Source organism: Prinia subflava, chromosome 15 (genome assembly GCF_021018805.1).
Source record: "Prinia subflava isolate CZ2003 ecotype Zambia chromosome 15, Cam_Psub_1.2, whole genome shotgun sequence".
Taxonomy (NCBI): Eukaryota; Metazoa; Chordata; class Aves; order Passeriformes; family Cisticolidae; genus Prinia; species Prinia subflava.
Window position 1 is genome coordinate 14502252 of NC_086261.1, and position 25202 is coordinate 14527453.

Sequence of the window (25202 nt, forward strand, 5' to 3'; positions counted from 1 at the left end):
AAATTGCACCATCCTGCGGGGCCGCGCGCGGGGACGGCTCCGGCCGGGCCCCGGGGACACCGAGCCTGGGACCGCGCCGCGCCGCCAGGGGGCGCCACCGCGCGGGCCCGCCCTCAGCACGGCCCCGCCCCCAGCACGGCCCCGCCCCCAGCACGGCCCCGCCCCCAGCACGGCCCCGCCCCCAGCGCGGCCCCGCCCCCAGCGCGACCCCGCCCCCAGCGCGACCCCGCCCCCAGCGCGACCCCGCCCCCAGCGCGACCCCGCCCCCAGCGCGACCCCGCCCCCAGCACGGCCACGCCCCCAGCTCGGCCCCGCCCCAGCGTGGCCACGCCCCCCGCTCGGCCACGCCCCCCGCTCGGCCACGCCCCCATCACGGTCACGCTCCCCCGTATGGCCACGCCCCCAGCACGGCCCCGCCCCTAGCATGGCCCCGCCTCCATCATGGCCCCGCCCCCGGAGCGTCCTGACCGGCAGCTCCGCCAGCCCGTTCGTCATTGCTATCGCGAGAGCAGGGGCTGCCCACTCCTGGCTACTTCCGTCCTCTCCGCGAAACCTCGCGCGATCTCGTGCCCTTTCCTACCGGGCAGGGTGCACAATCTCGCGAGAGCGGCGCGTCCTGCGACGGCGGGGCGGGGCGCAGAGCGCAGTCTCGCGAGAGCGGCGCCCGGCGCGGGGGCGGGGCGCGGGGCGCAGTCTCGCGAGAGCTGCCGGCCCGCCGGCGCCCCTCAGCCCGTTCCCTCACGCTGACATGGTCGCCGGCGATGGACCCTGCCAGGACAGGTCGGTCACTGCGGGGATGGGGCCGTCCCGCCTGCCGGGACACCGCACTCCGGGATATTGCCTCGCCCTCAGCGCCGCCGAGCGGCGCTGTCCCAGGCCGCGGAGGTCCCTCCGGGGGACGAGCGGCCCCGTCCCCGCCCCGCTGTCTGCTCCCTCCGGGGCGTTATTTATTCCGAGCACCTAATGGCTGCTACGAGGTTTATTTTTGTGTCGTTCCCTTGACGTTGGCTTGGCAGTCAATGCTTTGTGCCTCCTGCTGTATTAAAACCCATGTCTCTTATCTGCGCTGGTGAGATGTCTTATCCTGTGTGTAGATGGCTAACTGAGACAACAAAGGTCAGGTGTGTTCAGGTTGTGCTGGCGATCTGCATTGACCTGCATTTACCTACTGTTAGTGATGCTTTTAAAATTCACCTCAGTCACACATCTGCATCCGAGGTGTCTCAATCCATTTAGAAACCTTTCCATATTGCATCTGTTTACAGTCTAGAGGAACGTTATTTCTGGAAGAATCGGAAATAAAATCCCTTTTTTTGAGTCCTCAGTCGGTGCTGAAACCACGCGTTGTTTTGTGGCCGTAACTTTGTTTGTTTCGTCCCGCAGGAAGCCCTTACCAGCCCGCCATTGAAGCTTTGGAAAGCCACCCAGAGAAGAAGTTTTACAATGTGTCCAACCTCGGAGGCGCCAAGTATGGTACGAAACTCTCTGGGGGTTAGCGGGGCAAGCTGTGCCACTGGTGCCCTGCGTGGCAGGAGATGCGGCTAGGGAATTCCTGATGGGTGTGTTTGGAAGCTGATCATATCCTAATTTCTCAGTGCTTTATGGAGTTGGCAGGGGGAGTTGCAGTAATACTTGCAGGGCTTTTTTAGTAAGGAAGAAAGTACAGGTGTTTCTGCAGTTTTCAATAGTATTCCAAATCAGAAGAATTACGCTTTTGGAAAAAAAATGAAGTGACAAAGAACTCCTATTTAATGCTTCAAAAATAAATACAGTTTTTACTGTAGTTTTGTACAGCTTTGTGGTGAGGTTTTGGGTGCTCATGCTGTTGCTTAATCTCAGCTTGTCATTAGTATGCAGTGGCTGTCTGTGCCAAGGAGACCTTCCTTGGGTCTCTGTGTCCCAGTGCCTCTCACAGTGTTGCACGTGTGCTGGGAGGGGAGTCCATGCAGGGGAGGGAGCTCTGCTCAGTGCCAGCTGGAACAGGCTTTAGTCTTGCACATAGTTAAAGCATACTGGCCGTATTCTCTCCCTTTTCCTTCATGTTAAACTGAAAGGACTACTTAATAAAGGCATTTGGGCTATTTTTTAGTTTTGCAAGTTCTGAATGTTTCTGTATTCCCAGAATTTGTGATATGCTTCTTGAATAAAAACCCCCAGTGGATATTTTATTTTAAACCCATATTTGACCGCAGTTACTAACTCCATGTTTTTTAAAGAGAGGAGAGAGTGGGGCACAGTGTCTGCTGAAATTTTGTGCAACAGCTGTGTGCTCTTGCAAATTTCCCCTGCTTATAGTAACAAAGTTAATCTTTCAGATAAGCACACATGGAGGAAACAGTGCTTCTGCTGGTGGCTTGGTCCAGGGAAGAGCAGTGCTGTGTTTTGGGAAAAGCCTCATGACAGGAGTGGAAATAAAACAACAATATACAAGTATCTCCTAAAATGTGCCATAAAACTTGCAGCAGCAGTGGGTATTCCTGAGGATATCCTCAGCACTCTAAGCAGACTGCACTAGTAGGGTCTTTGTCTTCCAACAGAAACTTCTGTGCAGAACCTGAAAGTCTCATGTTAACTTCAAGGTAGCAAAATGCTAAATAACATCTAGACACAGTGTGGGACAGCACTGGCAGCAAATCCAATATGTGGAATTGTTCATTGCATTTGTTGCTAGAACAGTTTGAGAATTACCTGTTTGCCCTCTGCCTTGGGGCTTCTGGCTGTACTTTGACATTAATTGCCAGTTGATATTAATCAGATTACTAATGTAAATGTTAATTGATTTCGTTTCCAGTTTTCCAGTGTTGTAAGACTTATGGGGAAAATGAGAAGAGCTCAAAAGGATTTAGGGCAGAGAGAACATATCGAGATCTAGACCAGGCTCTTGCTGGAGCTGATGTGGGGAATCTTCCATGGTTAAGCTGTGTCAGTCTGGGAGGGCAGAGATTCCACTCCCTGCCATGATCCTGTGCTTACCTGCGCCCTGTGAGCTGCTTTTTCCTTGTGCCCAGTCCCAGTGTCCCTCCCTGCCCCCTGGGACTTCTCCTGTGCTTTCAGGGGCCCTTGTGCCAGGTCAGGTCTCCCGCGGGCTGGAGGTGCTGGGCACTGCAGCCTGCTCAGCCTCTCCCCTTTGGGAGCCAGCCCGGCTCTCCCTGCAGCTCCTGTGTCAGCCCCAGAGCCTCCTGGGGGCCCTGTGCCAGATGTGATCTCATTTCTGAGCTGTCCTGTACACTGCAAGGCCCAAACTGCACACGGTGGTGCAGACAGGAGCTGCTGGTGCCTCGTGGAGAGAAGCAGCTGCTTCTCCAGAGCTGGTGCTGAGCATCCTCTGGGGCAGTGAGATTTGTAATCCACAAGAGAGGAAACAAGTTCTTCTCTGGGAACCTGGCTTTTAAATCGAGTGAGTGGCGGCATGAAGGTTCATGAGACCTTTTGGATCACATCTTTATACTCAAATTTACTCAAATCTTAAACTCAAAATTGACTTGTCTAACTAGACAACAGTGGATATTATCTCAGAAAGACACAGTGAGGACAGAGTCAGCAAGTTCTATATTAATAGTTTGTGAACAAACCACTGGATTAGGTTGAGACCACAAACTTTTTTTTTTTTTTTTTTATTAAAGCCTGAAGTTAATAGTTTTACCTTCCTCCAGCTAACTTTTTTTTAGCATTTCTCACTGTTCTTACGAAGCTATTTGCCTACTTAGGCAAATGATGCTGAAAATGGTGGGATTTGGGGCAGAAATGTCAATCAATCTTGATTTTTGTTTCTTTAGAAGTTGTTTTGTTTGCAGTGAATAGTGACATTGGGGTTTTTTTCTCTTCCCTCTTATTTCATTCTCATTTCCATTTCCCTTTTTTTTCTGTGAAGGAAACTGCTGTTTGTCAGTACCTTGATTCATATCAGTAGCAAACTAACTCAAGTTATATTTCATGAAATGTTCTTCTTTATAGTTTATGAAGTGTGTTATTTTTAAAAAGGGTGCATGGCAGAATAGTTTCCAATCTTTGTATCACTATTTATTGAAAATAATATTCTGGCATTGCTTGCTTTGGCTTAGTATCCTGAGTAATGGAATAGCAAAATTTACAGTAAAAATGGTTTTCAGTATTCCAGTAGTCGCTGCTTTTGATCTGTTGTGATCAATAATCCCAGGTCTATATTCCTTGCATCTCTCCCCTGCCAGCATAAGGTACCTTATTAAATGTCACTGTGTGAACAGTGAGGTCAGGCCATTGGGCTCTCCCGTTAAAATCCCATACGGTAACACATCAATGTGTACATTCTGCAACTCTCTGTTCCATATTGTGTAGGGAAGATCAAACCCAAAGGCAACTGGAAAAGCAGGCTCCTGAAGCTCTCATCTTTCCAAACCCTAGAAAAATGGAATTCCTTAGAGATGTGAGATTGTAATTTAAAAAAACGGTGTAAGGTGCAAGTGCCGCACTCATGGTGTCTGTCTTGCCTCACCCCAGATACTCTGCCTTACTCCATCCGAGTGTTGTTTGAGTCCAGTGTCCGTAACTGCGATGGCTTCTTAGTGAAGGAAACAGATGCTATGAACATCTTGGACTGGAAAACAAAACAGAACCGTGTTGAAGTGCCCTTCTGTCCTGCCAGAGTTGTTCTTCAAGACTTCACGTAAGCGTGTGTGTGTGTGTCTGTGTGTGTGTGCAAAACCCCCAAAAGAACCTGTACAAACTCACGGAGTTTGTGTTGAGTTCTTTGGCGTGAGAATAAATCACACCTCCCCTCTTGGTACCCAGGTGGAAACCTGTGCTGCTCCTGCTGTGCAGTAGATTTCTCATGATAAGTCCATGTGATGTGAGGGTAGGAGTTGTTCTGTAGGGTGCTCTGGCTTTGGGGCAGGTTGGCAAGGCTGAAGCTGCTGGCCTGCAAGGAGCACTTCACAGGATAAGAGCCAGAATGCAAATGGAAGTGGTGATGTTTTGGCTGTAGCCACATGGTTGACAGTTCACACTGTCACTGACAGTTCTTCCTTGAGATAACTGAAGGTTAAATATTGCTTACTCCACAATGAGTAATCCAGTCAAATCCATGAATAATACATATATTGAAAAAGCAGCCTCTTAGGATATTAACTTTTTTGTGATTTGACTATGGCGTAGCTAAAAGGGCAATCCTTCAGCAATTTGCAAATATTCAATTTAAGCTGTCTTGCTGACTGTATATTTATTGAGATAATTAACAAAAGGAATTATGATGATAATAAAAATGAGGTAACATTTGCTTAATAGGCAAAGCCAATAAATGTACATAGTACTGTGTTCTGTAAACATTGCCTCTGTTTTGTACAGCAATACAAATATTGTGAAATGCTCCAAGCTTCAGAAATGGCTCTGTTAGACAAATGATACACATTGAGGTGTTAAATGCACAGCACGAGCTTTACTTGCATAGCAAGGTTCTGTTGTAAAGGTAAGGAGTGTCTAAAGATCCCTTCTGTGCTGAAGCACCATCACACTTGAGAAGCAAAGCAAGACACAGGAGAAATGTGGTTATCTTTGAGATGGTTCCATGTTCTTGTTTGATACATTGCCTTCAGACATGCTGTTGCTCATTTGAGAGCATGAACTAATTCCAGTGACTTTAAAAATGGTTCAAGTCCTTTAAAATTTAGAGAATAACAGGTGTATTTTCTGAAATAGGATATAGCTACTTCTAGACCTGCATACAATTAAGAAGAGGTTTGTGCATTTCAGTGAGTTAATGTCTCGTGATGTTTTACTGTTTTGCTTTTTTGTTTGTCAGTGGAATTCCAGCAATGGTGGATTTTGCTGCCATGAGGGAAGCTGTGAGAAATGCTGGAGGAGACCCAGTGAAAGTCAATCCTGCCTGCCCAACTGATCTCACTGTTGACCATTCTCTACAGATTGATTTCAGCAAATGGTAATGTACCTTTTTTTTTAACATGCCATAAGTTTTTGGCTGACACTGAAGTGTGGATTCATTCAGGTCTTCTCATTATCCCATCAAAATCATTTGCCATGTATGGATCCCTAAAACAAGACCTGGTGGTATCTGAAAAAGGGCTGGATAAAAATGGATAAGCACTCTTGAGGGGGAGAAAGAATGTTTGTGAGGTCTTATGGGTGAAACTGACTGATAATCCAAAATCTGGGCAAGATTTTGCTGAAATAACGGGATCTGGCATGATTTCCAGAAAATAACATGTCTCAAGAGAATGACACAGAGGGCATTTGTTATTTTGCTTTGCTCTGATTTTATTGTTCAAGTTAAACAGAACTTTATTTCTAAAAGTGGCTGCCTTCTCACAGCTCCAGAGAAGGGGTCTGCAATTGTAATGGGCATTTTGAAAGAGTGTCATTGCAGCCCATGGCTTGTGACTGGTCTGGATTTTTTTATGGGCTTTGATTTAATACCACGTAAATGAGGCTGTGGATATTTTCAGAGAGAGAAGAGTGTACTTGGAGAAGCTGGAGAAGTAAGGGGACTGGAAAGCCACCAGAGTGGTTTTCCTTGTCTGACAGGCAGTGATGTGATGAATACAGCCTGGGGCTGCCTTTGCTAGAAACATAAATACTGCACAAGAGGAAAAACTTGGAGCTTTTGTTTAGTGTTTGCTGAAGTAAATACTAAATAATGCAGCTTCCCTTCACCTTCTCCCCTGCCTCTTGATTGTGGAGCCTTCCAAAACCCGTGCAGAGTTGCATAAACTGCTCAGGCTCTTTGGAAATTTTAAAAGTTCATGGGGAAAAAGCCTGTGGTCAAAGGACATGGATGTGTGAGTCATTTCTGTCAACCTTCCAAATGCTCACAGGATTTCAGTTTGCTGAGTGTTAGAAGAGCAAGAAGCTGCAGATGATCTGTTGTGCTGCGTGTGTTGTGTCAGTTCTGTGCCTGTGTCTGGAGGGACAGCTGATTCCTTTGCAATTAGGCCAGCCTAAAATTATCTGGCAGACCAAGTGTTGGCAAGAGGTCTCCCCACGCTGCTTTGTAATGATAAATACGGCCTCTGGAGCGTCCCTTTGGAAAGCTGAGGGGGCTCAGCAGCTGCTGGCTGGTGATAACAAACCCTTGCTGGGGGTGTGCTGCTTTTATAGAGAGCTCCCATCTGTGGGTCACAGCCTGGTGGGCTGCGGGGGGGTTCACACAGGGTATCCCTCTGAGGCCAGGCAATACCCTGCACTTGGAGAACTAAGGATCTGTGTTACCAAGGCAAAAGAAGGCTGTGGCTTTAATTGCAATTTTGTGCTTTAATAATTATGGAGAGAGGTGAAAGTTATTCGTTTTTCACAATAAGCTTTCTTTGCTCTCCTGCAGAGACTGAATGGTGCACAAATGGAGGATAGTGTGCTATATGGACTTTATTTTTTTTAAAAAAAACTATCTTTTCTCTCTTACTTCTGACTGGCCTGAATAGTATGTACAGTTTATCTGTGCTTTTGAGAATTTGTATAAAAACCCTAATTATGATCAGGTTATGTTTATTTCCTTGAGAAAACTTTGCCTGTAATCATTCCTCTGTGGTTTTAACAGATAATGTACAGCACTGTCTTAAACAAAGAACCAATTTCAGTCTACCATTTGGATGAGACTCTACCCACACCTTCCAAGTTTAAAAGTCTTTAGTTCAGCCTTTGCAATGCTGTTTATAAAGATTTGTAGTCTGTTGTGAACAAATGGAAGGAGTTGTTTTGTTTTAATCTTTGAGACAATCCAGTTCTGTTCACTTCTTACCACACTACATTACTTAACTAACCTTATCCAGCAGTAATTTACTTTGCAACAACGGGTTGTAATAAAATAACTCTCTTTTTTCAGATACTGTTTTATAATCTGTTGAAGGGGTTGCTGAAACCTCCAGGCGGGGTTGGGGGGCGGGGTGTGTGCACGAAAAGCACGTTCCCAGTGTCTCAATGAGTGCTGTGTTTGATGTTGCAGTGCAATCCAGAACGCTCCCAACCCCGGAGGGGGCGAGCAGAAGCCGCTGGCCAGGCTGTCCCCGCTGAAGCCGCCGCTGCGGAAGCCGCCCCCGTGCCGGGGCCACAGCGGCTGCCGGGGCTCGTGCGGCACGGGGGAGGCCGGCCGCAGCTCGGGACCCTTCTCCGCGCAGATCGAGAACACCCCCATCCTCTGCCCCTTCCACCTGCAGCCCGTGCCTGAGTATGAAACCTCCTTCCTAAACTGTGTTGTGTCCTTGTGCTGTGGGGTACTGCCTGGGACAGCTCGGGGAAATGGGGTTGATTTTTTTAAACATCCTTCTGTAGTTTTCACCCATGCCATAGGAAAGTTGTAGGTCGGATGTAGCAGATAAGAATTAGGTCTACAATAAATTTTTCTTTTTACAAGAAGAGCTTTACTCAACACACTGCAAAGGGACACCTATTGGCTCATGGCTGTGACTTTTATATTGAATATTAGTACTTCTCTCATTTTTTTACAACAGCGACTAAGCATAGGAGTAATTCTCTGTCTGTTGCAAAGCAAGCCTGAGTGAATAACTCAGTGAAGCATTAATTTATTTCTAAAAGTAACACATAGATTTTTGAAATAACTTTTCAGAAGTCTCTGGCTCTTAAAGAACTGAGAACTAGCTTCTACATCATCCCCCAGCCCGTACAGGATCTCACAGTCCATCTGTCACTGAGTTGAAATTCAGTAAATACCCTGCCTGTGTAGTGGCCCAGGGGAGCCTCATGTCCGTGCCTCTGCCAGGTTTCTGTGTCATTAACAGGTCGTTGTGCACTGTTCCATCTATGCCGATTGTGGGTAATCCTCTCCTCCTTCCTGCTGCCTCTTTGTCTGATGGACTGTGGAGATCCCTATCTGCCTGTGCTGGACAGGTGTACAATTAAAGAGCTGATCAGATCTGTATCCCACAGTGATACTGTGTGGAATGCTGTGGTGAGGATTATGGCTGTGGAAATGTTCCTGCTCAGTGGGAATGCAGAAGGAGTGATGTTTTCAGCAGTACTGCTGTTCTGGAAGCACACCAGCAGTGGTATTTATGAAGCTGCAATATGGACACTGACTGTCCCTCAGGGCTTGGTGAAGCAGGAGAGCTGCTGACCTGCTGCAGACAAGAAGGGGAAGGGTCATGACTGTAAAATACACTTCTGAAAACTGAGAACTTCCTTCCTGGTATAAAGCAAGTGTGTTCCCTTCCTTGCTCAGCTGCTCAAAGCAGAGGTTATTCCTCTTAAATTATGGCTTACTCAGTTACAACAAGTGTCAGTGTCTTAATAAATAACACATACTACAAAAGGATAGATCATCTGATGAGACTATTGATGAATACTTGTGAAGAAAAACTTGTGGCTTGAAGGGAAATACAAAAATGGAGGATAGTTACAATTGAACTAGTGAACATCTTGGTTCTTTAATCCATGGAGTTTTCAGATGTGCAGCCTGTGAGTAAACTGACAAGGAGGTTTAAAAGCTTCTGAGTTTTGTAGCACATGCTTGGAATAGATCTCCTAAAGTATTTTTGCAGTCACACACTTTAGGCAAACCATAAATAGAATAAGTAGGTTCTCAGACACAGCACATATGAAATCAGCTATTTTTCACTGTTTACAGAAAGCTTGCTGCAGGGAAGCAATTATCTTTGTTCTACTAAATCTCTTCAAAGAGTCCTGCAGGCTTAAATAAGTCTTTCATCAAACTAAAACTGCAATTTGTTCTTCTTTGATTTGAAATAAATTATGACAGTACTTGTAAACTTGTTTTCTTCCTAGGCCTGAGATAGTATTGAAAAATCAAGAGATGGAGTTTGGCAGAAATAGAGAGAGGCTTCAATTTTTTAAGGTATGTCTGTGTACCTGCAGGCTGTGTGATTTGGGCTGTTTTAAGAGTCATTTGTCTAGCAGTATTCAGGTTTCGATGATAAATTAAATGTAATCATTTGGAAGTGTCAGGTTTTCAGATCTGAAATTAAACAAGAACAGAAAATTGGCTTTCTAGCTTGAAAAATTTACTCTGATTTGGTTCTTGTCAGTGGGGATTTATGAAGCATTAGTGTTTTTAATGCCTTTCATGAGCTCAGTGCCTTGGGTCACTGAGTGAGTTTCTGGCTGAAAGGGTCATTTATCCATAACTGTGTTAACAAAAGTTCCTGAAGCTGGAGGTGTTGAGTGGAGACCAGTGTTCAGACATGGCTGCTCTCAAACTGGGCAGCAGAAGTCCTGTGGTGAACATCAGCTTCTCTGCTGCTGGGCAGGGCTCTGCAACATTCCTTTGTGAGCCTTATCCTCTATTTTAACATGGCTTAGGAATTCACTGCAATGATCTAAAACTCATTTCATGGATGTAGACTAGAGGTTCCTGTCTGAAAGTTGCAAATCAGCTTTTCCATTATTAAAGAAGGAAATGGCCAGGCTAAATCTTGTTACAGGTTTCCATGTCAGCTGTTAAATGTACCATCCTGAGTTTGCAAGCAGTTTCACCCTGGAGTGTCAAACCTAAATTCAGTTATGCTATAAATATAAATTCTGCTATAGATACAAGTGCTTAGGTTCTGTTGTGTGAATATCAGGCTTGTAATCAGTTGTGTGAATTGGAAGATTTCTGCAGAAAAGATTTCTGCAGCCCTGCTTTTGAAGGGCAGGCATGAATTACTGATTCAGCCTTCAGAGGAATTGAGTGAAAACTTTCATTGATGATTAAGAATGTATCCAAAGAGATCACACACCTCTGTTTCACAGAGGGACAAAAGCCCCTTGGTAAATAGCAAGAACTCTTTTATTGGGTCTTCATTTTTGTCTTTTTAGTTACGTTCTAAGAATTGAATATAGCTTTGAAAAAAATGCAACTCTTTTATTCTCCTTTTGGAAAAATTACAGTGGAGTTCAAAAGTTTTTGAGAATATTTCCATAATTCCACCCGAGACTGGAATGGCGCACCAAGTGAACTTGGAATATTTGTCCCGAGTGGTTTTTGACGTGAAAAATTTCCTACACCCTGATAGCGTGGTTGGCACAGACTCACACACAACCATGGTAAATGGCTTGGGTATCTTGGGCTGGGGTAAGTATGCTCAGAACTTCATTGGCTTCTCTAAAAAATATTTCTTCCCACTGGATGTTGTTATCTCAGGCGTAACAGACTTGAATTACTGTTCTGAATGTTTTTTGTCTACAAGTAATCTTGAATAAAATTTCTTTCCCTTGAGAAACCACTCTGTAATTTAAAGAGAAAGCAACCAGAAACCAGCTTATATTCAAATAAGTGCTGTTTGTGAACAGAAATTTGCGTGAAAGTTTCTTTTCTCACAGAAGATTAGTTATAGATATAAAATATTTTCTAGCCAATTGTGATGTCTAACTTGAGCAATACTGTTACTTGATTTTATTTTTGATGTACAAATATTTAGTGGAACTTCTACATTTCTTGATGTGTCCTTGTTGGAAATGGAGTGATGCCCATCATTTGTGAGAGAAAAGCAGCAATATGTTTATTGTCATGAGTCCTTAGGCTTAGTATAAGTGGTATATTATGTTTTTGGACCTGAACATGTTGAATGTGGGTTGGTGAAGGTGTGAAAAGCCTTGTCCCGCTCTCCCTGCAGGCGTCGGGGGCATTGAGACGGAAGCGGTGATGCTGGGAATGCCGCTCACGCTCACCCTGCCCGAGGTGGTGGGCTGTGAGCTGACAGGCACCGTCAGCCCCTTTGCCACCTCCATAGATATCGTTCTCAGCATTACCAAGGTGAGAGTTGAGTGCCTTTTCAAACAAAGGAGAGATTGTTGCAAGTACTACCCGTGGTGTGTGAGAAATGAATTAAATCCAGGGAGTGTTTTTAGTATACCTTTAACCATGGCAATGCAGAAAGGTACAAATAATCTCTAACTGTTTTTATTTGCTAGTCCTTAGAAGTAGTAGGGTTTTTCTTTCCCCGCGATAGTGGGTTGCTTATAGACCCTCTTTAACTAAAAATATTTTTTTGTTCAAACATAGGCCTTAGGGTTTCAACTTTTTGTTTTAAATGCTCATGACTTATGAATTGTGACAAACACATCTTGCACTGTCCCTCTTCATATACCAGGTATTGTGTGTTCTTTCCAACAGCATCTTAGACAAGCTGATGTCGCTGGAAAATTTGTTGAGTTCTTTGGGAGTGGTGTTTCCCAACTGTCCATAGCAGACCGAACCACAATAGCAAATATGTGTCCTGAATATGGTGCTATTCTGAGCTTTTTCCCTGTTGATAATGTGACATTGAAGCACTTAAAGCATGCAGGTAAATATTAAACTAAAGCAAGGATTCATTGTAATTGTGTTTATCAGTTGTGGTCATATATGATTTTTGCTCTTCAGAAAAACAATGTAAGAACTATTGAGTTTTTGCTTAAAACTCCTTAATTCTTACATGGTGTTATTCTGCAGAGTTCTAATGTGGATTTAATGTGTAATTAGATTTGTGCTTGAGGTTTGTGTCCAGTCCAGCCCATTTGTCTAATTCCCAATTTACAAACATGATGCTGCTTTTCAACACCCAGAGTCCTGGTTTTTGGAAGTGTATCTAAGCCTATAAAAATATTAAGGAAATTTTCACTCATTTTGAAATATTTATGGAATGTAAGTCTTCTTGATTTGAAATCATTCCCATAACCACCTGGAGATGCCCTACAAAATCAAAATTGAAAATTATTACTAGAAGCAAGTGAAACTACAGAACAAATCTGAACATGTCTCTGATTTTTCCCACTGGTTTATGTTTCCCTTTGAAGTGTGTGATTTCACTGGCATCTCAGGCTAAGCAAGGAGAATGTCAATTCCTTATCAAGCTACTCCAAACAGAAAACCACAGGGTGACAGGTGCCAAAAAAAGCTCATTCATGAATGAGACTTTCTGAGACTGAAATCTGTCACTTTCAAAAAAGAGTGAAATGCTTTCAGTAGCAAACATTTTAGTCTGATCAGTGCAGAGCAGATGAATGGGTTTGGTAGAGCAGCCAGCAGTACTGCCTGTTGTCAGCTAAGCACAGGGTCTGTATTAAACAGGGAAGCCCTAAGACATCAAAGCCTTATGGACTGCAAGGACACAACTGTTGATTTAGTTAGAGTTATCACTGCTAGACCTGGAATAGCTTGTTTTGTTCCTTGATATAAGAAGACAAGTTAAGCTAATTTGGAAAAATATGTAGTAATTTATAAATCTTTTCATTTGTGTGTCATTCCTGAATAGATGTTGGGATATGGAAGTGGTGTACTTGAAAAAAAAAGTACTTTGAATGTTACACTTGAAACAATCTGAGTGTATGAAAGTTGTGTGATTTTTTTTAAATTTATGTATTTAATGTGACTTTTCTCATGTTTGAAATTACCTTCCTTAGGTTTTGATAAGGCCAAGCTTGAAGTCACAGAAGCATATCTTAAAGCTGTGAAATTATTTAGAAATGATGAGAGTTCTTCCAGAGAGCCTGAGTATTCCCAGGTATGCTTGAAAGGAGTTGTTTGTTTGATTCTCATAAATAAATAATTGATGATTCTGCAGTCTTGTCTCCCCCTGTAACTTTCATTGCTTTCAGCAAAGTTGTTTTTATTAATTCACAGTTTTGAGAAAGCAGAGTTTATAAAACATAGAGGGGGTGGGGATAAGAAGGGAAGCACAGTAACATTATGTCAATACAGATACTGAATTCCAGTCATCCCAAGGACTGTGAATGGTAGAAAAGTTAGGGATAATGTTGGAATAGGAGGAATAGCCTCTTTTAGTGAGTAGTGTTGAAAATGGAATCCCAAATGTCTGAGAACATTGAAATTTGGAACCAGAGTTCCTGGTGTCTTGGGAATGTATTCCATGGGTTGCTGGGCTGGGGTTGGTAATGCCTGCACTTTCTGTTTCTTGGTTTCTTAGGTAGTGCAAGTTAGTCTAAGTTCCATAATTCCGTATGTCAGTGGCCCCAAGAGATCCCAAGATAGAGTGGCTGTTAATAACATGAAAAGTGACTTCCAAGCCTGCTTGAATGAAAAGGTTTGTATTGCTGATGCTGGCTTCAGAAGGTATTTCCTATCATTCACATGAATAAATGTTATGTTACCTATTCCTTGCATGCCTGCTGAGCCTCCTTATTGCTACACAACTGCTTGTCCAGGGTGTTCTGTTCTTGCTTGACAGGCATCCCAAGAGTAAATCATAGGTGTGCTTGGCAGGAACATGAGCTTCTCAAAGTCCTTGATTTCAGTTTAGATTGCTAGGGAGCAAGAAATTTAGGTAGTCCATAGTGTGAGCTTAGCAAACATTTAACTTTTTCAGGGTTTTTTTAAACAGTTGTGTATTATTTAATTTCCAAAACCGAATTTACCCTAGGAAAACTCATCATACCTTACAGGAGATGCAGAAAGACTGCCAGGATTTGTAGCTGAGTGTTCTGAGTTCTTATATTAGCAAATGATTTTTGCTTACACCCTAATTTGTCTTCACAGAGTGAATGTTTTTACTCTGAAGGTAGTGGTTTTGGTTAGGAATATCCATGGGTATCTGAAGAGTGCAGCTAATATAGGAATAGACCTTAATTTTCATTTCATTTCTCATTAAAGTTCAAGACTGGCAGCAGTGTTAGAAACAGCTTATAATGAGGCCTGTGGTACTGTGGTTCAGTTGTGCTGGAGGGAGGTCATAGCTGATGGTGAAAGGCAAAGGGTGAGGTTGAAAGGGAGCTCTGGAGGATCTTTGAGTGCTGAGAGCACTCAGGTGAGTGGGGAAAATGCTAATTGCCCTTCTCTGGTTAGTTACCTCCCTCTTGCAATTAAAAACTCGGACATTTAATTCAGGAAGAAGTATTGTGTAGATCAGACCTGTATTCTTCAGGGGATGTTCTTCCATGTACAGAAGGAAGTGAGTTGTGGAACAGCCACACAGACTGACGTTGGTTCACAGCTGTTGCAAAGTTAAGGCAGTTGTGAAGGAAGAAGGCTGAGACCAGTGTACAGACAGAGACATGAACTGAGGGCTACATTTAAAATCCTGTAAGGGTTCCTAGTGGCACAGCTGAGTATTATTTCAAAACCAGTGTTCACTTGATCTTGCTGTAATGTACTGTACATCCTCTCTGTATTGTAACAACTGCTAACATGTATTTTTGTCATCCAGTCTGGTGTTAAAGGGTTTCAGATTGCAGCTGAGAAGCAGAATGATGTTGTGCCTGTTCAGTATGAAGGAAATGAATACAAGCTGTCCCACGGCTGCGTTGTCATTGCTGCAGTCATCAGCTGTACAAACAATTGCAATCCATCTGTCATGCTTGCTGCAGGTATGTTGGGACCAGACAGCTCAGCATCTTTATGGTGCCCCCATGCTTCACAGCCCTCACCTTCACTTTTGTAGGTTCTCTTTACAGACTGCAGACTTGTTGCCTTAGCCTGTAGGTTCTGGAGGTTATATAAGGAAAGTTGCTTTTCTATAAGACAATCCAAGTTTGTCCCATAAAACAGTATTAAGGAGAGTAATTATAAAATCTTTACACTTGATAGTATGACAGCAGGTAAGCAGTTCTAGGGCTTCTGTCAGGTGGATGCACACAGTGGCACAGCTGATGCAGGAGGTGAGCTTTAGCTGTCCTAGGTGATGAGCTGTGATGCCACAGCCAGGACAGAAACTCTGTGTTGCTGAGCAGTTGTTCTGTCCGTATGGGGTATCTGCCACACCTTCACAAGCTGCAGATGGTTTTGCTGAACAGCTCATCTGTCAGACATTGCTCTCCTCATTGTACAATCCTCTGTGGCCAAGGAGAGCTTCCCCTTAGGGCTATGTGGTCTGTCTCTGGAGGCTGAGTGAATTGGCACTGTAAGCTACAACATAGCAAAGAGATTGGTCTTAGAGAAAGTAAAATGGGTGTCTGCCTGCCAGGAATGGGAATAAATCCATGCATGGTATTGTTGTGCATTAAGAAACTTTATTCAGGCCAGTGATTGCTTAAATAGTTTATTAAACTGAAAGTTGTCTAACCCTCTGGGGCTTTTATATTTGATTTAACTAAGGTAGAAGCACACAGATGTCCTATGAAGGGATATACAAATCATAATCTGTGTCCTTTTTTCCTTTTTGTTTGGTAGGACTCCTGGCCAAAAAAGCTGTTGAGGCTGGCCTCGTGGTGAAGCCCTACATCAGAACAAGTTTATCACCTGGCAGTGGCATGGTTACACATTACCTCAGTTCCAGTGGAGTATTGCCATACCTCAGCAAGCTTGGGTAAGGCCTGGCTCCAGGGATGAGTTTGGGCAGGTAGTACACGGTGGGGTTTACAGGCTGATAAATAGGATTGCTGTTCGTTTGAGGTTGGCTAATTCCTAGCTTAACATTTTACCTGCTTGCTGACTTAATATTATTCTGCCTCATTGTGTTCCCACTTCAAAATTGATGATATAGCTCTAGTACATCAGAGCTGGTTTTCCAGTCAAAAATTACTTCAATTTAAGTGACTTGCAGACAGGACGTACTTGATGATGTATTTTAAAAGTGAAAGCTGGATGCAAATTTGTCAGGACAGTCTGTATTAGTCTTTTTTATCACTGCTGCTGTCAAGGGTTGTTTCAGTATGGTTTTGGTTGCTCTGTAGCAGTAACACAATATGTTCAGTATTCTGTAATAGTGTCCAGCTGTGGTTTGCATCAGCGACATGTGTCTGCTGTTCATTTTCTAAGAAGTCTTAACTGTCAAGGGACAAAAAATTCTTGGGGATTGTTAATAAAGACAAAGCAGTTATGTTAACAAATTGCTCATGACCACGTGTGATTTGATTGGTTTTTCCCATGTAGGTTTGAGGTTGTTGGTTATGGGTGTTCCACCTGTGTTGGGAACACGGCCCCTTTGCCAGAAGCCATCAGGAATGCAATCAAACAGGTAAAGCTCTGGCTGGCTTGTTGAACACAGAAATGTATTTCTCACCCAGTTAAGCAATCAAGAAATACAGTTATCCATGCAGAATACACTTCATTTTTGGTTTGGACTTAGCATAATGTTGTTGGAGTATTTGCTTGTTAGATGGAGACCATGCCAATCTTTTCCTATGTAAAATAAATGTAATAAGCAGTATTTGTAGGATACAGTTATAAATTACAAGATAAATATATATGATCTAATCTTGCAGAGGATACAATGTGTAGATTTTGTATCAGAAGTGAAGAGGAGGGTTTTAAAGAGTTGTGGGCTTGAATAATTTTAGCCACCAGTGTCTAAATAGATCCAGCTTTTTTCTCATCCTAAGCAGAAGAAAAAGAAATAAATGGCAGGAGAGGAGTTGACAGAAGTGACAGGAGAGCACATCAGAGGGTCAAAAGGGAAAATGAGAAGGGTAGTGAGAGAGAGCAAAATACCTTTTATTTGTAGTAAATATTTGAAGTGGAATGCTAAAAGCACATCTGACTTAGTCAACACAAATAGCATAAGCTGTTGAAGTACTCAGACTGCTGGACCAGTGTGTGTGTCTGCCTTTCAGGGTGATATCATTGCCTGTGGGGTATTGTCTGGCACAAAGAACTTCGAGGGCTGCCTGTGTGACTGTGTCCGTGCCAACTACCTGGCGTCCCCTCCGCTGGTCGTGGCCTACGCCATCGCGGGCACCGTGCAGATCGACTTCGACACGGAGCCCTTGGGTGAGTGTTCCCTGCAGCTTCTCTTCCTGCAGCTGCTGCATGGGCACGGAGTTCTGCACACCATTGCAGTACCCAGAGCCAATATATCTGGAGAGAAAGCACAGCCACATTTGGTGTGCTCGTGTCTAAAGCAAAGCATTCACTTAACTGATCAAATTCTTTGCCTATATGGTACTATCTCTGCAGGCCTGAATATATTCATATCTATATTCTAATATAAATCTCAAGTCCAATATTTTATTTTTCCAAATTACTGTTATGTTTAAAATCCTACTTAGGCACTGGCTCTAATGGCGAAAGTATTTACTTACGAGATATTTGGCCTACTCGACAAGAACTTCACACAGTGGAGGAAGAGTGTGTGATCTCATCCATGTTTAAGGAATTGAAAGAGAAGATGGAGGTAAGAGTGGTCTGTTCTACATAATTTAAAGGCTGCATTTCATTGTAGCTTTATAATAGCTTGCAGTTGAATGTGATTGGTTTGCCATTTATTTCTGTTGTGGTAATGGAGGGCTTAACTGAGATGGGTACTTGTATTTAAAAGCGATTCCTAAGTGATGTAACTTGTAATATGTAATAGAAAATTGTTTATTAAATAATAGTAATTAATAAAATCACCAGTATGTCTTTCGGTTTTGAGTGTAAAAATACAATAAACTAACTTCTGTTCTTTTTGAATAATTTTCTTTCTTGTAGAAAGGAAACAAACGATGGAATTTACTGGAAGCGCCAGAGTCAACTTTATTTCCCTGGGATTTAAAATCTACTTATATTAGATGTCCTTCCTTTTTTGATAAACTTGTAAGTACAATGGATCTATCCACCAAATTATATGCACTGCATTGAAGTAAAGGAATAGCTATTAGAGCAAAGCTTCATTGTTGAACTTACAAATTTAATTATCACTAATATTTCTCAGTCTTTTAAATACTGTTTGTGTTTCTGGAATTAGTGGGGCCTGCTCATCCCAGGGCCTTCCTATACTGCAGATATGTTTTCTGTCTCTAATTCCTGGAAGAAAATGTTTAATGTTCCTTTTGTTCCCTTGTGTTGTTGCTGCACCTGCCCTGCCCTGCCAGGCCAAAGAAGCAGTTCCACCGCAAGCGGTTGAAAACGCGCACGTGCTGCTGTTCCTGGGGGACTCTGTCACCACGGATCACATCTCCCCCGCCGGGAGCATTGCCAGGAGCAGCGCTGCTGCCAAGTACCTGACCAGCAAAGGGTGAGCCCTGCTGTGCCACGGGGCTGCTGCACGTGCTGAATCATTGATCAGCACTGTGACCTGCCTCTAGAAATGCCTGTCTGCAGAAAGGGGAGACTACGTGTGGAAAAGCAAAATAATTAATCAGTGTTAATAAATATGCTGGCAGTGGTAAGAGGATTAGTAAGGTGGGTTGTTTCCTGGAGCAGTCTCCCCATAATTCTTCTGTAAGTACCACACTGCTTGCACTACTTCATAACAAAATTGTAGAAAATTAATTTAAAATTGCAGCTTTTTTCATGAGTAACCTAGCAATGATTTACAGGTTGCTCATGATTTATAATAATTACATAATACATTTGTTAGAGGTCTAGTTCTTTACATCTTCCAGTAAAGACTTAGATATGCTACAATAATTATTAAAAAAAATCATAATTTCTTTTTAAATCAGATAATTTTAAACTGATTTCTTTCAATTTGCTTTTTATTCCAGACTCACACCTCGTGAATTCAACTCTTATGGGGCTCGAAGAGGTAATGATGCTGTGATGACAAGAGGTACCTTTGCAAACATCAAGCTTCTGAATAAGTTCATAGGAAAACCAGCTCCTAAAACAGTTCACTTTCCATCAGGACAAACGGTAGGAATATATTTGTTTGCACATGTCCTCTGGAATGAGGAGTGTGGGTTTAGAACTCACTCAAGATGTGTCACTTTGTCATTCCACAGCTAGATGTGTTTGAAGCAGCGGAGCTGTACCAGAAGGAAGGCATTCCTGTAATTATTCTAGCAGGAAAGAAGTATGGACTGGGTAGCTCAAGAGACTGGGCTGCAAAAGGGCCTTTTCTACTGGTACTGCTGGTTTGTTTGGGTTTGGGGGTGGTTTTGTTTTTTCTGGAAATACCTAAAAACACATTGTTTAATTTCTTTGTTAGAATCTTCACGGGAGAGAATCAGTAGTCAGGATAATCTGAATGTCCTCATTATGTAATTTACTGTCTTGGATACCAGACTTTGAGTCAAATCAGGCATTTGTCTCTGCTGATTTCTGTTTGATCTCCATGGGGTGTTTGGTATCTCATTGTTGGAGACTAATTTCCACTAATATTGCGAACATATTCTGAGTCAGCCTTTGGTTCCTGTCCCGTTAACTCCAGCACGGTCACTGTCTGTAACAAACTCCATTTCACTCTGCATGGGCCTGCTCTGGCTTGTTTCCTTCCATCTAGCTGGGAAGCTAAAAGCTGTTACCAGGGTACTTAAAGGACTCTGCAAAGCACTCTCTCTGCTCTTGAGTTTGAATTGCAAGGTGTTGGACATAGTCTGTGTGTGAAGGTTACGTCCGTGTCTCACTCTGCTTGTCTTTTTGCAGGGTGTTAAAGCTGTCCTAGCTGAAAGCTATGAGAAGGTTCATAGGAGTCAGCTGATTGGAATTGGCATCGCTCCACTTCAGTTTCGTCCTGGGGAAAATCCAACTACTTTGGGACTCACTGGCAGAGAGCAATTTTCTATATTGTTCCCTCCAGACCTGTCACCCAGAATGACTTTGGATATTAAGGTATCTTTGCAATATTTTTAATTTCTCTGTTGAATGTTCTGATGCAGAGAAAAAAAACTTAATTCTGATGATAGGAAGCAAAGCAAGAAGAGACAAAACTTAATTATCTTAGGTAAGCTTATAGTCCTGCCTGAAGTTAGTCATGGCTGTTGGAGTTTCCCAAAGTACATACACATGTTCTTTGTACACAACTTAGTATGCAGCCTGATATTCTTGATCATTCTGGGTGGTGTTTTGCCCCTCATGGACTCAGTCTTCGGGTAGAATTGAGTTTGTCTCTCATAGGTGTGATGATTTAAGAGAGGCTTCAGCTCTCCATGCTCTCTAGACAAGCCCATAACACAATTTGTGCCATCCTAGGGACGTGGTGTTCTTTGGTTACCAACAGGCCCTGGCATGCTCCCAGCTGCATCCAAACTGCACCACAAGCCTTCCTTCCATCTGCCCCAGCAGGCTTGGGGCTGTAGAGGCACATCAGAGGGCTGAGTTCACTTGTGTTCAGCAAAATCTGAGGTTAAAATGTTGACTGGGAAGTAAGCAAGGGGAAGTGAAAGCAAAGCTTAATTGATTTCTGTTTTTTGCTTTTCTTTTGAAGACAAGCACTGGAAAAGTATTCAGCGTGATTGCCTTGTTTGAAAACAATATGGAGATAACTTTATACAAGAATGGTGGAAGTCTAAACTTTGTGGCTCGAAGATTCTTATAGTAGCTACTGACTCTCTGGGTGCCCTGCATAACTGGTAACTCAGCAAATGCCTTGTGTGAACCCAGGAATCTGTACTGTGGAACTGCAAACAGTCCTAGTGTGCTCAAAGTTACTTCGTCCATGGATGTAAAAGATTGTGAATCATTGTAACTGCAACGAGATCCTTTCTGATTTTAAATAATATTCTAATGGTGCTATTAAACATTGCTAAAATCAACATGTGTATTGTGACAAGAGAGCTGTAAGTATGGAAGGAATGTTTTATCAGACCATTTTGTAAATAAACTATCCGAAATTGAAACTGATTGTGCTGAAGATTATTATGTAAGAAGATTTTCTGCAGTTGTTTCAACTCAGTATTTGCACCTGTAAATCTGTGTACTGCTGTTTGTTGGTATAAGAGTAGCAGATGGCATAGACTCTTGAAGGCCAAACAGATTTTTTTGTCTCATCCAGAGCTTAAAAAGATACTGAGTTTTCAATTTCTTTAGTTATGGGCTGAACAGAAAGAAGTCCACATGAGGCCCGTGGTATATCCTGTATCACAGATGATGACTTCCTTACCTTTATGGGATTATATTTCTTCTGGATCCAGATTTATACTGCTCAAGCTATGAAATGTGTGAAATACTGTGTGCTTAGGAATATTGGAAACATTTCTGCATTTAAAAACAAACCTCCCAGTTGTTTCAGTCATGCAGGTTAAGCCATGTTTCTTCATGCCTTTCAATTGAAGTTTGTCACATCTGCTTCAAGGGATGCACTTTGTCATTTGTGACATCTGTTTTTATTGTGCTCTCTGCAATACCATCAGAGCACCACCTCGTAATGTTTTAACCTTTAAAAACCTTTTAAAACATTTGCTAGGGCTGTTTAAGTTCCCCTGTTTAAATACAACCTGTATCTGATTTGTTCCCCTTGTCAGATGTTCAGGTGGCCGCAGTGGCTTTGGTTCCTTTCTCGTGTGCTGGCAGCTCTGGAGAGCGTCGCTCTGAGGAGGAGCCCGGAACAGCTCCGGCTCTCGGGGCCCTGCAGCGGCTGTGGCTGGAGCTGTCAGCACACGGAGGGTAAAGCCCTGTCCCATAGCTCAGAGTGGCAGGAGATGCAGGCTTGCTGCACCATGGTTTGTTCCCACTTCACAGAGCTTTGGTGCTGTCGGAGCTGTGCGAGGGAGGCTGCAGCTCCAGCAGGCTCTTCCTGTGCTCCTGTGTCTTGAAAAGCTTCGTAACTCCACTTCCAGTTTGTGTAGAGATTAATTTCTGCTGGAGAACAAAACTGCAATACTTGCCTATAAATTGCCTCAAGATGTCACTTTAAGGTTTTTTGTTGTCCATAAATGTTGTCCTAAGTATCAAAACGTTCAAGAGGACTATATTAGCTTTATTTACATGTGCTTTTAATTTATAACCAGACACTGAGATAGTTGACTTGTGAACTAACAGATGCACTGTTCAAATCTTTAGTATGTTTAACATTCCTTTAAAAAAAGACCCAAAACCAAAAATACCCCAAACCTCTTGCATAATTATATCAATACAATATATTAATTTTTTGACAGTTCAAAGGCCAAACTAATTTGATTGATATAAATTTGGTACAATATTTTTCTGTTTTGTTAGACAAAATTCACTAAAGTCTGAAGTCTGTATAATCTGTTTTTATACTTCAGTAGTTTGATGTGATTTTCTTTTTGGTGAGATAAAAACCATTCTGGTGACTCCTACCACCTCTAAGGGGGATAAATCAATGTGGTTTTGAATATTATATTCAACTGAATGTTGAACGAGTTCCTGTTCTGTGGTACTCTTTGATTAATTCTATCCAGAGTGACTGGGCAGATCCTGCTTCTTGTACAACCCTGTCTAATACTGTTTTATCCCAGCTCGAAGGTACATTCCTGCTTGAGTTCAAGAAATGTTTTTGGGGAGAAAATGGGAACATAATGTGCTGGTGCTGATCCATAATGATGCCTCATGCAGATGATACAACTGCAACTATACCCATTTACAACTTGTGTAACTACTAATTCTTGAAGGAAACAGGCCCCTGCCCCGTGTCCGTGCTTTAGGAGACAGGATCCAAGGCGTGTCAAGGCAGACTGATGAGGTGAAGTGCAATTTCACGGCATGTGACTTACTGCAAGTTGTCACCAGTAAAGCAAGTCACCTCTTTTTAGAGACACGGGGCCTTCATGACCTTAGCAGCTGCTTTAATTCTGCTGCCCCACTGTGTCTTGTAGTCCGTGACAGAGGTTCTGAACTGTGCTGGGGCTCAGGGGCTGTGCAGCTGGAGGCTCCTGCTGTTGCTGCAGCAGGTCCAGCTCTAAAGCCCAAGTCAGGGGTGTCTCCGCGGTGTGCAGGCTGCCTGCCAGCCCCGGCCGTGGGCGGGCTGCTGTGTGGGACAGCGCTGCCCATCAACCATCCCTCAGTGGTGGGGAACCGCCCCTGCAGGGAGCCCATGGCAACAGCCCTGTCCCTTCTCCCTTGTGCAAAGTGCAGCTCCAGAGCCCAGCAGCCGATGAAGAATTTACCTTTGGACATTGCTGGGACCCTGAGAGGCTCAGGCAGGCAGGAGTGGCGGGAGCAGAGCACAGGACAGTCAGGATTGCTGTGCTCACCACTAAACATTCAATTACACCTCTCTTTATTATCCTGAAGCGTAGGAGGACATGTACCTGTCTGAGAAGTGACTCAGTGTGTTAGATGTATTTAACCTAGACCTCTCTCCATTTGCATTTGGGGGGCAAATCTTGTTGAAATTTTTGTAAATGTTTTCTCTTCTTGCTTCCCTCTTCCTCCCCATCCCAAACTACAAAGCTTTGGGATAGCGTTGATGTTTATACATTTTACACCTAAGTATAAGGGCAAGAATCTATGTATGTTAATCCTATTTAAGCAACTGCAAATCATTGTCTGCTGTTTAAAGCCAACAGAACAGTGTAAGTTTTAAGTTCAGTAAGTATTGTATAGATATATCTTAAGTTCAATTGATGAAAATTGTGCATACAATGTTACCAATGCTGTAAATTATTTTTAATAAAGAAAATTGTATCACAGCTCTTGTATGTTATTGTCTATTTTAAATAGATAGTATGGAACACACTTTAAATGGTACTGTGTGTGAAGGGGTGGGCTGGATAAAGAATGGGGATAATATTATGTATTATATAATGATGCACGTTCCATTTACTTGTTAGGAGTGAATTCGGGCTCACAAGGCATTTTAGGTAGTGTAGAAGGATCTTCTCTGGGTGAGCTGGGCTCCAGACACCACTCTAGATATTGTATCAAATGCTTTTATAATACCTTTCTTTTTCCCTTCTGAAAAATGTCTAATTTAGAGTCTGGATGAAATCCTGTATTAAAGCAAGCTGTTGGCCAAGGTTACAACTCTGACAAGATCCTCAGAAGTGATCTGGGATGTGCAGCACTAACCTACTCCAACTCTCACTTTCAGCACAGCCAGTAGACTGGAGTTCAACTCGTGGATGCTAAATTATTCCAGTCTATCTTTCTACAGATAATGAGACAGGCCAAAGTACAATCTTCAAACTCTGCCTTGCCTCACAATCACAGTGAGCTCCCCCCAGAGTACGGGCAGGCAAGAGAAGCACAGGTCTACTGTTCTGGCACTCCAATCTGGCACCTGAAGCACGAGTGAGCAGTACAGACTGCAAAGTGCGCCATCGTCTTGTTTGCAGAGAGCAGGAGCACATTTCTGTAAGCACCTATGTTAAACCACAGCATGAAAGCTTTCCCACTGAACTGATTTTATTCCACTGAGGTAAAGCTTCAGGGCCTCAGAAATCAGGAGAGAGAACCCTAAACATTTTACAGAGCTCTCTTCCTTTTGAAAAACCTTATTTTTGTGGTTTCTAGTGAGAAGACTTGGTCAATTTTTATTAACACCTGTTCTGAAATTGGAGAGAAAAAAATGTTTCTTGGGGGAATAATTTCCCTTTTCTAAATTCCTTATTTGATTAAAATAAACGTTTGCTTAAGATAATGTTTTCAATTTTGTGTCCTTGATATTATAAACAATACTGAAATTTTGTGATAGAGGATTTTTAACTGATTTACTTAAAATCAAGATGCTTTAGGTGTTGTTGTTTGGGGTTGGGGGGGCAGGGTGTTTTGGGGTTTTTTGGAGTTT

General features: G+C 42.9%; 1 protein-coding gene across 1 annotated transcript; it reads left to right on the forward strand.

Annotated features, from left to right (window-relative positions):
• The first annotated feature begins 479 nt into the window (after positions 1–479).
• On the forward strand, positions 480–24105 carry IREB2 (iron responsive element binding protein 2). Its single transcript, XM_063412313.1, has 22 exons — positions 480–780; positions 1384–1473; positions 4477–4642; positions 5774–5911; positions 7928–8149; positions 9724–9793; positions 10828–11011; positions 11553–11692; positions 12053–12224; positions 13321–13421; positions 13845–13961; positions 15081–15240; positions 16043–16178; positions 16745–16829; positions 17425–17581; positions 17860–17984; positions 18281–18385; positions 18664–18806; positions 19279–19426; positions 19516–19638; positions 20159–20344; positions 20940–24105. The coding sequence occupies exons 1-22, from the start codon at positions 762–764 to the stop codon at positions 21048–21050; spliced, it is 2898 nt and encodes a 965-aa protein (XP_063268383.1). The 5' UTR covers positions 480–761; the 3' UTR covers positions 21051–24105.
• The last annotated feature ends 1097 nt before the right edge of the window (positions 24106–25202 follow it).